This window comes from Pogona vitticeps, chromosome 3, assembly GCF_051106095.1.
Source record: "Pogona vitticeps strain Pit_001003342236 chromosome 3, PviZW2.1, whole genome shotgun sequence".
Taxonomy (NCBI): Eukaryota; Metazoa; Chordata; class Lepidosauria; order Squamata; family Agamidae; genus Pogona; species Pogona vitticeps.
In genome coordinates this window covers 33,479,048-33,493,995 of record NC_135785.1, presented here as the reverse complement: position 1 = coordinate 33,493,995, position 14,948 = coordinate 33,479,048, and the positions used below count along the sequence as shown (strand labels likewise).

The 14,948-nt window shown below is 41.8% G+C and overlaps 1 protein-coding gene across 1 annotated transcript in view; it reads right to left on the bottom strand.

Moving 5' to 3' along the window:
* The window catches only part of DNER (delta/notch like EGF repeat containing), a 165,883-nt gene extending 152,087 nt beyond the window's left edge, over positions 1-13,796 (bottom strand). Inside the window, exon 1 of the mRNA XM_072996015.2 lies at positions 13,329-13,796. Coding sequence (XP_072852116.2) covers positions 13,329-13,622 — 294 coding nt within the window. The 5' untranslated portion in view covers positions 13,623-13,796. The remainder of the gene's footprint in view (positions 1-13,328) is intronic.
* Between the last annotated feature and the right edge of the window lie 1,152 nt (positions 13,797-14,948).

The following is a 14,948-nucleotide window of genomic DNA, read 5'->3' as shown; positions in this document are numbered from 1 at the left end:
TTGGGAGGTCACTTGTTTCTGACTCAATATGTTCAGGGGTTAACCCTTCTGCCTCTGTTTCTGCTTTCCACATATGTAAAGTTGCAAGTTTGCTTGAATGTAGGCTTTACAAGGGGAACTCAATTTCTGGATATTGTACATTAGCCATTTAGTTTTTTTGGAAGCACTGGAGGAAGATTAAAAAGAGACAGTTAAATATATATATTAAAATGGTTCTTAGAGCATATTTTAACACAAGGAAGATAAAACCTTTCCAACTCTTTAAGAGTATTTAGCATATTTAACAACCCTAAATATCACATAATCGTCTATTCCTAACCAGATCAATTCAAATGTTAAGAGAATATTACATTCCATTACAGGCAAATAGGAAGTCAAGATACCAAATTCTTGCTTAAATATAATGGACATTTTGAAAGGAAATGAATTAAGTCCTCTACATTCTGGCAACAAACACGACAATGCCTACTCGTCCTAAATTCATAATTATTATGTCTTGATCTGCACTGCGGGGTATTTAATATACATTCTGTTAAGATCCAAAATCTAAATACGGGAGGCAAACTGCCAGGAGAGACAATATAATTTTTATAAAATTTATTGGAATGATCATTGACCATAAATGTGGACGTAGCCTCAAAATCATCATAAATTAAGCACCAAACAGATGGCACTTATAGATGCTGGTTATCAAATAGGCCACAGAAAAGCTCCATTCCGAAACTGTAACCTGCCATTCTAGTCTCATATCTTCAGATGTTACGAGGACTACATGGGAAATTCACTGGAAAATTATCCAGTCGGTAGTGAGTGGCTAATTTCTAGATTTACCTGCAATCAAGAATTCGGATTTTCTAGTTCTTGCTCACATTTAGAGCCCACATGCAAACAAGGACCTCTCCTTTGCAGGCTTGTTACTTTCCACATGTAAAAACCAACACAGAAAGGGGGAGCTAGCTGCAGCTCTAAGTTTAGTGACCTTGTCCAGGTACGGAACAAACAAACAGAGCTAATAAATTCAAACTGAACTCAGAGTTCTGAATTTCAAGCATATGGTGTTGTATATGTTTGTGATACCATCTGCTTCTCTCTCTATTCTTTTAGAGCATAGTGATTGCTTTGTGGAATCAAAGGAAACTTGAAATAGATACAGTTAAGATCAGTTCGTCATCATTGCTCTAGCAGCTCATGTTAATTTTCCTGATTCTCTAGTGGTAAGTAGATTTAAAACTTTTATAAAATATTAGTTTTGTTTTGTCTTTGACAAATATCATATATTTTATCCTTGGGGGGGAAAAACCTATCAGAATAAGATCCTGAATCATGAATTTTAAATGACCTTTTACCAAAATAACTACTATGAAAATAGAGGGGGTGCAATTTGATATTCTTGCCTTAAGCACAAAGTTAGCTAATGACAACTCTGTTGTTGCCATTGTCATCCTAGCAGCCTCTGATTCATATTTTTTACGAATTCGCAGTGTGTACAACTGTGCATGAAAAGAGACCCTAATTGACCACAGCTCTTTCTCACATGTAGGAACTCTCCATGCACGTACCTGTACACACAATGAAATTTTCTAATGAGCAAAGAAATTCATTGGAAAAGCATAGCAGCAGAACATGGCAACAGTGGCACATGGGGTTAGCCTATGTAGCCACGCATCCCATACATATGTTCTTTCAATGCACAGAGGTAGTCATATGTGACCCCAAATAGTCATGCATGTGAAGAATTGTGGAATAAATTGTCTATTTATATATTACAATTCCTTGCACAGGTCTTTTAAATAAGCACTTTAAATCACACATCTTGGCAAAACTGGAAGGTTCACATGCAAAGTCATAACTTACTTTTTAAAGTATTTATTTAAGGACAGGGTAGGGTATACAAAAAGTAAGGGGGAATAGGAAAAAGGGAAAAAGGGTTAGGGGGATAGGAGAACACAGAGTATACAATCATCCGATCAATTCATATTAGAATAACAAATCAACGTTTTGCTTTTTCATAGTTTGATTACCCTCCTGCTTTCATCTTATAATTTAATTTTAGTTTAATTCTATGTTACTCCAACACTATCTGATAACTGCAGCCATTTATACAATACATCCCATCGTTCAGTTTCCTTTTGAGCTGAACAGTCTTTCAGCCCATCTGACAAGATATCCATTTTTGTCACTTCCCATATTTTCACAATAAGTTTCTCTTGTTTCAGTATCTCTGCTTTCTTAGGCTTTTTAACATAATACTTTTTAATTTTGGGAGCCGCATAGGTCATTGGATAACTCTTTATCCCATCTATGTTACCTGGTGTCTTGCCCAATAAAGACGGTTCTGAAGTTTGTGCAACTTCATTTAACTGTTGTTTGGCATCTAATGCACCCTTTTCATCACTTTCATCAGATCTTCTATTTTGCTAAGACCTTCATTGACTTGCTGAAACCCTGTTATAATTGTCTTTTGCATAGTAATCTGCCATTCCTTTTCTATTTCTTGTACAACTATTCCAAAACTTTGAGACTGAACAGACCGTCTCCATTTGTTGTCTTAAATTTTTGGAGGCCATCTCAGGCGTTCCAATGAATGGGGTTTGTATAGATAATACTACAGTGGTGCCTCGCATAGCAAGGTTAATTCGTTCCGGATTAACCTTCGCTATGTGAAAACTTCGTTAAACGGAAAGTAAAAAGCCATTCCAAATCGGCTGAAAACTCACCATTTAGCAAAGTCTTCCCATAGCCGGCAGCCATTTTCGTGCCCTCGGTAAGTGAGGGGAGGGCACGAAAACGCTGCGCGCGGCCATTCCGGCTGTTCCGGTGGCCATTTTGGACCCGCCGAACAGCTGATCCGTGGGTCGCAAAGTGAAGGTCGGTAAGCGAAACGCTTACTGACCTTTGCTATGCGAGTTTCGCCCATTGGGGCCATCAGTAAGTGATCGCATTAGCGATCGCGGAAACTGCATCGCTATGCGATTTGTCGTTATACGCTGCACTCGTTAAGCGAGGCACCACTGTATGTCCTTAACCACAGTGATGGCCCCTTGGATATCCTTCAACAGTTTCTACAATTTTATCAACAATCCAAACCCCTTATCATAAACCTCCCCTTAGATCTCCCTCCAATCTTTATCCAAATATTATAATATAAAAATCAACTTTTAACCCAGCAAATTCAAATTCAAATAGCACCATGGCACAATTATTTTTTTTCTCCCAAGTCTAGCAAGCTGCTATTATCAGACTCACATGCAGTCCGACAAACCAAACAATCACAGAGTCTCAGACTGTCCAGTAGTTGTCCTTGAAGCCCATCTTATGATCTTTCCGTTAACCTGTTCATACTCCTCAGTCCAGTCGACCATGTCTGCTCCTTCCTTCTTCCCCAGAAAACCACCAGATTCTATTATCAAAAGTTCACAGAGTCTAGGAAAGGGAAAGGAAAAATGCGTCCAAGCCAAACTGCATTCACAAAACTCAAGTCTCTTGAATCTGTCCAGTGGTATTACTGTCTGGGATTTTTTTTTCCTGAAACACAAGATTTATTTTTCTGTCTCACTCTCTCGGCTTTGAAACCAGTCTGCTGTATTAAGAGTTAGTTAGTTAGTTTTGCTTTTGAAGAAGACTGATAAGATAGGCTCGCCACTGCTTTTCTTCTTTCAGCCAAATATTTTCATTCTTATTTTCAGCTTAATGGTCCTGTTTCATAAATCAAACGCTTCAGCTTACTTACTTGTTAGATATTTTAATGTTATATTAGTTGTTCTCTTCTCCCCCGGGTTACTCACGGCTCCGTGCCAATATGGCTCCCACTTCCGATCCGTGCTGGGTGATTTCTTCAGAGGAAAGAAGTCCAGATTTGCATCCCATTCTTCTCCTTCTGCTGCTCACCAACTGCTTCAGAGAGAATTCTCCTAGACTCTCCTTCGATCCCCATTTCAAAAAGGGCATCCCGGACTGGATGGTTCCAGTTTTTCCAGAGAGCTCTTCTTTGGAACTACTGGCAGCACCACGACAAAGCCCCACCTCCCAAAGTCATAACTTACTCACTGGACTAAAGAGACTGGTAAAGTTGCTTAAGTTCCTTGATTCATTTCCCGCAGGGCATGTCACAGATTCATGTACAAACACCACACAATGAGTTGATATACAACAGAGAAAAGATTAATGTAACTGATGTAAGTTTATACAACATACTGTTGCATTCCACTGTACACGTGCAGGTTTCATTCTTATGGCTCTCTTTGGCTGCTTATGACATTATGGAAGGCAACTATTTTTGCTTTACCATAAATCTTAATTCATCTGATAATAAAGATTAGGGTAAATCTACAAATAAGTAAAAAGAAAAATGAACAAAACAGCCAAGAAATAAAGACCAGAAAGAGGAAGCACTCAAACTAATGGATTAATTTACTTTTTAGTATCTCTCATTCTTGTACTATCACAAAGCTTTCATCCTGATGCTTCAGCAACTATTAACACAAGGCTGTAAACCACAATACTTGAATCTCTCTAAGTATTTCTTGAAGCAAAACTATTTGCACAGAGTAATGACCTGTAAATTATGTAAAGAAGCATTTTCAACAGACTTCAATAGTGGTTTTTTTCTAAGTATCTTGGGGAAAAAGATCGCTCCGGAAAGGTTTATAGCACTTGAGCCATTTTTTAAAAAAGGAATTATCATTTGCCATAAAGTCAGTTTACATTGTATAAAACCTAATATCTAAGCCTCAAGGCCATACTATTAAAATAATTTCATGGATTAATTAACTCTTAAAATGTAGTGCAGTATATACAGTATGAATATACTTGTATGCCTAGAGCTCATTTAAACCATAGAAATGTGACAATAGTCCTTGTTATGAGGATAACCAAAAATTTGCACAATACCACTGTGTGCGCGCACACACACGCACGCACACACACACACACACAAAACACTTCAGAAAGGTGGAAAACATGTCCTTCCTTTTCACCATCTTGTTTATGCCACCTTTCCATTTTCAACGTCTTGAGGCTAGAATCAAGTCCCTCCAAATAATGGCCACTCCATTATTTTATGACTTAATTTATGTGACTTAGAAGAATTCATGCTAACAAGACATCAACCGTGTCTTTCATTCAGCAACAGGGTCCATGTGTTCTTAGCCTAAGCAACGTGCAAAATCATTGGTTATCCTGAAAATATTTTAGGTGAAGTCCTGAGAAATGGCTTGGCAAAGTAAAGTTGTTTTTTTTAAAATCATGTCCCATTACTATTTGATTTTTCTTCATAAAATACACAGGTAGAAATGGTACATACATGTATATTGTCACAAAGAAATATTGGACCATTTGTCACCAAAACACAGAAACTGTTTTATACCAAAACAAACCACCTGAACTAGTATTTTTGACAATGACTAGTAGCAGTTTTCCAGGACATCAGACAGAAGCTTTTTATTTTCTAACTGTGTTTGCTGCAAATTAAACCTTCAGCCTTCTGCGCACAAAGTATATGCTCTGAGTTATGGCACAGAAAAGTCAATAGATTAAGAATATTTTTTTAAAAAAAACCTTATTTTTATTACATTTTATTTTAGGTGGCTTGAAGAAAATAGTTGGAAGACAGCATTCTAAAGATGAGTGCTGGTGATAAGGGAAGTAGCAGCTATTTATTGTTTCTGTTGCAGTCCCAGGAGCAAATATCTTAGTAGCTACGTACCAGTGCCAGACCACAAAAAAGGAAAGAGAGCTGATCATTTAGCAAGACAAAACTGAAGATCTCAATTAATTACACAGACTTCCCCTATATGGAAATGAATGAATAAAAAAGACAAGGGTTACATGAAATTGAACAGGAAGAACTCAGTGACTGATTGGAATTCAAAGAAAAGCATGCTGTTGTTGAATATGCAATTATTCAAAGAACTGGGAATAAGGAGAATTAACTCTTTTTATAATTGTGATAAACTGCCAAAATTACAGTCTACCACATGAAGGCTGTATTCCTATATATAGTGGTGTTGTTGATAAGTATAGTCAAATTGCTTCTAGGTTATGATGACCCTATGAATGAGTGAGGTCCAAAGCATCCTACTGTTAACAGCTCACTTCCTACAAACTTAAGACCATCGCTTCCTTAACCGAGTTGTTGTGAGACATCAGCAAGTTGTTACATTCCAACCAGGTCTCCAAGGTCCCCACACCAAGGAATAAGGCTACAGAAGGTTTGCAAGATGCTGTGACTTTGCTGCTTAAACTTCGTCAAGAGGCAGAAACACAAACTGCAGCACATGGTGGAACTTTAGGTTGTTGGGGTTGATAAACAGTCCCTAAAAGATGGTGGGGGGGTAGTTTATCCCTGAAAGGCAGGGAGCAGATATTAGGATATTTGTATTCATTTACGAATACGAATATCCCCATCTCTGGCAGGTATAAAAGAGGAAATTTTCCCACCAAGAGAGTTAACAAGGAAAGAATGAGAAGAAAGAGTACAGGTGAACCCTACACCTGAGGAGGAAAGGACCCCAGAGAAAGAGAAAAGCCAATATCCCAGGGAAGAGATAATGGCCCTGGGACATGAAAGATTCAGGAAACATTGGGTTGGAGGAGAAGATAGGAAACTCTGATAGAGAAGGTTTGAAGGAGGCCATGGAAGGGATATACAAGTCTGTCCAGGGGGTGAAAAACAGACTGGAAGTATTGAGAGGAGAAGAAAGTTTAAGAAATGATCTGAAACTCTCAAAGAATTAAGACAGGGGAGATAGGAAGAGTGGATGGGCAGAAGATTCCTCTGAAGAGGACATCCTGGGGGAACGGGGATATAGATACAAGGAAGATTCCTGGAGGGAAATTTGCATGCAATCTCATTTATCTAAAGCAGAGACCCATAAGTACAAAACACCAGGAGAGAGGGAACAAAAAGAAGGTAACAGGTAAAGGAGAGTGAAACTGTTTCATCCCTGAATAGATGCTATAGACGTAGGAGCCCTCACAACCACCGACCATGAGAGGTAAAGGGACTCAAAGTGGCAGAGGGAGAATCCCAACATACCTGCCTTCCCTGTGGGCATGCCGCCCCTCTCTCTGAGGGACAACCATAATGGACAGGAACCCTGGTGGACTTTATTGGACATGGTGGGGAATTGGTGAAGAGAATCAAATCCCTTGAAACACTGAGACCTCCTTGGCGAACAGAACTGGAGATGGGTTGACTAAAGTAGTAGAAGTAGGACTAGCAAAAGGAACGATGACTTGTTCTTGTTTTGGTTTGTTATCCCCTCCTCCCCTCCAAGTTTTAATAAATCCTGTTGAGTTGAATTTAATATCTCCTTGTTTTTAGACACATTAAAATGGAGAGTGGAAATCCGGCTGAAGTCACTGGGGCTCACAGTCACATATATACCGACTGGAAGGGATGTACATTTTGGATATTATTATTTTTTTACTAAAACTTCCATAATTCCACTTTCTGGAAGTTCCACCTGCAGGACACAAACACCTAAAATATTTTCCTGTTCTTTTGTTTGGAAAGGAAACTTCCCAGCAACCACTAGGGCAGCTTCTTTTTCAAACTTGAAATCTGGCCTATCCAAGGCATGAAGCTTGCCAGCTGGACCTTCTCTCCAGCACAACTTGGGTGTCTATAAAAAATGGGACCAAAAATGAGAATTATAGGACTTGTAGTCTTAAAATAACTCCAAAACACACATCCTTACTGACTAGTAATCATTCCAATTCAAGTTAACTGAGATTACTTATGAGAAGAAATGTATAGATTTATGATATATAAAAGCATCTCCCCTAAAATCAATTAGATATCTTCTCCTGGCTAGATCTTTAGCACCTACAGAGTTATATCTGTCCCATCACAACAAAATGGTTCCTATCAAAGCAGGGCTTCTCCAGATCCTATGAGGCACCAAGCACACTAAGTACAACAGTCATCAAATTACTAAGAGCTAGTTGTTAAGGAGGCACCATGTTGGTAAAAGCCTTGATATGCCAGTAAAGGGAAAGAGTTCAGGTAGACACTACAGATGCATGCCACTTCATCTTCCCTGTTGCTTTGTCTGCATGCGTTTAGGAGACAGCAACATTACTGATGACCACCAATTTAGGAACAGCAAAATAGCCACAGTCCAAAAGGTTATGTTTTTCTGGCAGTTAAATTACAGAAAGAACTGAAGAAAATAGTGAAAAATCTTATGGAAGAGACTTTTGGCACATAAGTGTGTGTGAGGAGGGAGCAAAGAGAGGGAAAAAAGAAGCATCAAGCATCACAGGTCAGAGAAATCATGCCACTATCATCTCATGTGGAGACCACTAACAGTGCAACACAATATGGGTCTTTAATTATTACTTTTTCTTTTGAAATGTTTATCTGTTTCAACATTAAGTTAAGTACCTTGAACATTTCAGCTGAAAGACAGTTTATAAATACAGCAAGGAGCAATAAATAAAAGAATAGTCAGCTCTCATAAGGCAAATGCAGATATACATTAATGTTTAATGTGTAGCACCTTCTAATGGAAAACAAAACACAAAACTAGCATATAAAAACTACTGGTCCATCTAGTCCGCAATGGTTTGCTTTGACTGGAAGGCCCTCTTTGATGTTTCAGGAGGTTTCTCAGGCCATTTATTTATATATTCAGAGTTACATTTACCTCCTGCCAGAGCCCATCCTCTAATAAGCTCAACCTCTTACACCTGATTCTCCTCTGCCTACATGACCCTCCCAACAACTCTGGAAAGGATATCAGATTCTGAGAGGCTGACCAGCCCAAGGTGACATATTGAGTTTCATAGCTCAATGAGGACAGTAACATGGAGATTTAGAAAGATTTAGACCTATGCTTAACAGAATATAACTTAAACATACGTATTACTGGTTGGAGCCTGTCCATTGATTGATCGATTGAACTTCTATAACACCCAATAGTGCAATGCAGCCAATGCAAATAAATTACAAATAATACAATAATAATTAACATAGCCAATAAATGGTAAAATAAAACCACAACTCACCAAATCTGATATGAATATACGAATTTAAACCACAGTTGAACATTAAATGATACACATTAATGAAAACAGTTTTAAACAATTATGTTTTAAGTACCTTTTTAAAAACTCAGAAGGAGGACACCTGGTGAACCTCTACTGGCAATTTATTCCACAGATTTGGGGAGACAATAAAAATGCCTGTCTTCTACTGATAACTTTCTTTGACTCCTTAGGTGTTGCTATTGTTAACAATAATGAGTATGAAGAATGGGTTGGATGCATAGCCATTTTGCAGGAGAGATGTTCCAGCAGGTATTGGGATCCTAAACCATTTAGGGCTTTGTAAGTAATAGTCAGTACTTTAAATTGAGCTCAGAAGCTAACAAGAAGCCAGTTGAGACATGCCAGAAATTGAAATATATGTTCATATCTGTTGGTATTGACTATATTCAGTCTGGCAGCTGCATTTTAGACCTGCTGAAACTTTTGTTCTAACTTCAATGGCAGCCCTACACAGAGAGCATTACAGTAGCCTGTTTTTGAGACAGCATGAACTACTGTTGCTAGGCGTTTCCTCTCCAGCTAGGGGCACAGATGGACAATCAACCAAAGCTGATAAAAAGCACTCTTGGCCACAGCAGATATTTGCAGCTCCATAGAGAGGGCTGGATCCAGGAATATTTTTATTTTAATTGTTTATTTATTTAATGTATATCCCACCCATCTCGAAGTCTTCTCTGGGCAGCTAACAACACTCAAGAATAATAAAAAAATAAAGCAACATCAGTACAATTGAAAATAGCAAATAAATTTGATATTGACAGGAGGGAAGGCCTGCTTAAAGAGCCAAGTCTTGTCTTGAGTTGGCTCTTAAAAACACCCAGCGAGAGAGACAGACAAATTTCTGGGGGGAGATTGTTCCAGAGGCGAGGGGCCACTGCTGAGAAGGCCCACTTCCTTGTTCTGTTTCTTCAGGCCTCCCTCAGTGTTAGGCCCCTTACCATAACCCAAATACACCCAAACTGCAAACCTGGCCCTTCATGGAGAGTGTAACCCCATCAAGGCCAGGTGAATATCCCTCTAATCAGTCAGGTGAACCTCCCAACAATAGGATCCCCATCTTATCTGGACTCAATTTCAGTTTATTGACCTTCATACAGTCCATTAACCACAGCCAGACAGCAGGAGAGATTGAGCTGTGTGTCATCCACATATTGATGACAACAAACTCAAAATCTCCAATTGACTTCTCCCAGCTGCTTCGCATAGATGTTAAAAAGCATTAGGGAAATGAACAATATCTGAGGGACCCCATAACAGAGGTGCCAAAGGGGTGGAATTTGCCTCCTCAAGCTGTACTATCTGAGAATGACCCTCAAGGAAGAACTAGAACCACTGAAGAACTGTGCCTCCAAGTCCCAAACTCAAGAGAAGGCTACTGTGGTCAACTGTATTTAAAAAACCACAGAAAGGTCCAGGAGGGTTACATTCCCCCTGTACACTTATTGTACAAGAGTACAATTCCCACTGACCTCCAGATAATATGTTGGAACCAGATTTTGTGAAGACGAAATCACTGAAATCAACCAAACTTGTGTCAGTCATGACTAACTTAATTCCCATTGATATCAGTAGATATACTTCATGCTTAAAATTGGCTTTGGTCCTAATTTAGGATAAATATGTACAGACAAAAACACCAGGATATTTAGAGAAATAAAAGGTAAAAGTGAATGAGTGAAATATCCAATCAACTATTGCTAATTTCTGCAATATACTATAGTGACTAGGTATAGGGGGCCATACATAGGCATATAGAAAATCCCTCACTCAAGGGGTGGAGGCCTTAGATACTATCTTTCTCCTATTTATCATGCTGCCCTTTCATCTGTCTCCAGAAAGATCAGGACAACACCCACCAGAAAGATCACTGTTAATGACCGACTGTTAATAACCCATGACAATGGGTGGAGAAGGACTGCAGAAGTGGAATTTTCACTCACCTCCCCCCCCCCCCCAGGTTCCTTTGTGCATCTAACTAGCCTATTCCAACTAGGGGGGAGTGAAACCAATGTGGAGGGTCTCCTACAAACTCTCCTCAGACTGAAGAAGCTATTTGGATGAGTAGTGAAACATTTCAATACATACTGTAGTTATTCAGAGCAGACCCTTCACCTCTAATTATAAGTTTGGCTGAATTCTTAACCAACTTCGGCTGGTTGATCAAATGTCGATGTAGCACAAAGCTAACATTTCACTGGAATTCAAAGGAAATATCCATAGACACTTGTACTTCCTTTCAGACAAATTTCAATACGACATGTCTTTTCTCCCACGAACTTGTAAATTAATATTACACATTTATGGCATTTAAAATAATAATTTATCTCTGTCATAAATACTGTATGTAACTGCTAGTAACTAGCAACATCCATGTATCTTTTTCCCTTCTAGCATACCATGGGCTCTGAATGGTTAGCTTCTTACTAATGAAACTGTTATGCCTGTTAAAAACCAGTGCACTGAATTCACTTACATTTTCTTGATATAGCACATTTTTATAACTGGCTTACACTGTTACAGGGAAGCAAGAGAAACACTTAGAGAAAAACACATGCAACTTCTTAAAAAACTATCCATATTAAGCTTCATACACATGTATTGTTGTGGGAAATTAACTGTATAACCATGTCTTCCAAACCACACTCATGGAAGCTTTAGTATAGATGCACATTCATCCAACAACATTGGGGGAAAGGACTATATATAGACCATTTACTAGGTTAACAGAATAACATCAGTTGAAACAAGCAAAACTGGTCTACTGGATGAACAATCAAAGATAATGGGCAAACCTTGATGCATATGTTTTTTTCCCAAAGGAGATACATCTGAGAGAAGTTTCAATCTCCCTACTCTTACAAAGTGGGTCTGCCCAGAGGAGGCCCCTACAACTCTTACCTGCAAATTTTTGTTTTTAAAATTACATTTTAAAGGATTAATGCAGACACCTTACTTCCAAATAAAAGTAAATAATTCAGGCAGATTTGTCTAATGATAATAACCACACTGGTCATTTTCCTCCCCTCCCCCTTCATTATTATAAAAGGGCTGTCACTACAGCATTTTAAAGCCTATACAACAAATAACTTTGCTCATCTGGGTGGAAAAGACCAGGACTCTGTATTCTAAAACCAAACATCAAAATGGGATTATTAACACATTTCTAAGCAGCTTTCTGAATGAACTGTATCCCAAAAGGATTCTTTTTTTAAGGAGGAAAATCAGCTGTAAATTTCATTATTCTGTCAGAATTCACTAAACATGGCCAAGTCACAAACTACCTCACCCCTTAAGAGTAAAACCTGATGCCACTGAGAGTGAAAAAAAGCCTCTGGTCTATTTCACCTTTAGAAAATCTGTGAATAAGCACACTCAGATTGTCCTCTAGGAGAAGGAGAGGGACAAGGAGAGAAAGAACCACTAGTGGGGAGAGAGAGAGAGAGAGAAAGAACCGTTCAGGATATAACCTTCAGCGACCAGAATGAGATCTCTGTTTCAAATCAGCCAACAATTTAAAAAAAAAAAAATCCTTGAAAGCTAGGCATGGAACTGTCATCCTGACAACCCCAGACAGCATCACTCCCTCCTCCCGTGTTTTAAAAAAGAGCCAAGTTCAGTTTTAGGGACCCTATCGCAGAGATAACTGGGGGTGGGGGTGGGGGGTGGAATGGGGCTGGAGATTTATGGGTGTCGAAGGAATGTGCCCAACCCTGCCCTTCAACACGACCGCTCAATCATTTTACCCTTGTCATCCCTCTTCCCCAGGATCAGCTAATGATAAGAGAGGCATGGATCCTCTCAAGGGTCTCCTTCTACACCCAGAGGTACGGGAAGGACCCCATGCAAAAAAAAGGGCCAAGGGGGTCTTGTACCGGCACCGAAGCCGTTGTGTAACAAACCGAGACAGGAATCGGAGCGACGGCGGTCAGCTCCAGGAATCTGCATGAAGGGGGTTAAGCCGCGATCAGGGGCCACGGCTCCACACTAAGCAGATGACAGGCGGCGGCAGCGGCGGCACCCGCTGGGGGGGAACCAGCTCGCCTACGTCTGGAGCACGAGAAGCAGGAGGGACCTCGCCATCGCTCCCCTCGGAGGCGACCGGGGGGGGGGGGGAGGACCGCCGCCAGCTCCGTAAGGCAGAGGGGGAGCCGGGGAGGGAGGCGAGGAGGGCGGGCTGGGCAGGAGGCACCGGCCAGGAGCCATGGCAGCAGACCCAGAGGCAACGCGGAGCGGCGGCGGCCGCCGAAGGCGCTGCGCGGCTCTCCGGGGCTTACCTGGCAGTCGGCGCCGGTGACGCCCGGCGGGCAGGCGCAGGTGTAGGCAGGCTGGGGCTGGAGGAAAAGCAGCGGCAGGCGGTGGGGCACGGCGGGCAGCTTGGCCAGCACCGGGGAGCAGGTGCCGTTGTTCTTGCAGGGCTGACCCAGGCAGGGGTCGGCGGAGCTCTCCAAGGACGCCCTCGCGGCCACGGCCGGGGTGGCCGAGACCGGCCCGGCGACGCCGGCGCGGGGCTGGACCACGCTCAGGAGCAGGAGCAGGAGCAGGAGCGGGAGCGGGGCGGCGCGGGACATAATGGCGCGGCCGGCCTCAGCCAGGACACCGAGGAGCGCGCCCGCGTCTCGGTCTGGTCCTCCGGCGCCCGGCAAGAACAACGGGCGGAGGAGGGAGAGGGAGGAGGAGGAGGAGGAGGAGGAGGACGGGAGCTCCTCAGTAGCCTCTGCCCGGCTCCGGCAACGTGCGGGCGGAGACTGAGGAGGGAGTGGCCGGCATGGGGAAACGTCAGCGGCAGCCGGCAGAGGGCGTTCGAGCCGAGTCTAGCGCAAAAGCGCGCACGAGGGCAGCGAAGGGCGAAGGCGGTGGGGCCTGAAAAGGGAGCGGGTGGGAAAAAAGGCACGCGTCGAGGTGGGAAGAAAGGTGCGTGTCACGCATGCGCCCCAAGCACCCACAGGAAAGGTGGCCTCGACGTGCGCTTGTTATTGTGGAGTAGTCCTTGGTTAAAGTGACCGGGGAGGGAGGACTGTCCGGGAAAACTAAGGGCCAGACCCTCCCCAGACCTTCTTCTACCCGGCCTTGATAACGACCCCGCGCCTCAAGCGTCACTGTCCGTCACTGGCTCGGAGCCTAAGCTCAACCTGGCTTACCAAATCGTAGTGGATAAAAAGAGGGCGGGAAAGCCGGCGTGTTGCGCTGAACTCCACAGAGGAGGGTCGGATTCTAGCGTAAGGGATGCGTCGTATGAGTGCTCCGTTCCTGTGCTTCTAGTAAAGGGCAGGCCCGGCTGTGTGTGACTGGATCATACCTATAGAGGAGGGTTAGTCGCTGCCGGCGTGTCAGGCGAAAACAAAACAAAAATTAAAATATAAAACTAAAGAAGACAAAAACGTTGCTGCACCTTAAAGAATAACTGCTGTGTTTTAATGTGAGTCTTGGAAGACAAGTCTGAAGTAGACTTGTGCGGGAAAGCTCACATTTAAACCATAGCAGTTAATCTTTAAGGTGCCACAACGTTTTTGTCATCTTTTTATTGTTGTTGTTGTTTGACATGGATCATAGGTATGTTCCCCCCTCCCCCGCCCCAGAATTCAGTACCACAGAGCAAAATGGATGAACAAATGAGCTGTGCCTCTTTCAAGATTTACACAAAGGTTTACACAAACGGTCACCTAGGGCCTCAGATAACAAGAGGCCTCCGAATTCATATGAAGACACTCTAATAACAAAGAGGACGCTATTATCATCTTAAACTTAATACTGTACAGCTTGGAGTTTCAACACCTCTCTGGCAGCTTCTTACCTGGGACGTCCAACACGTGTTTCTACCTTTGCAATCAATAGAACTCTTTGGTAGACCTCTTAGAAAACTGTGGGTGTTTGTGCCCAAAATCAAAAAAATGGGT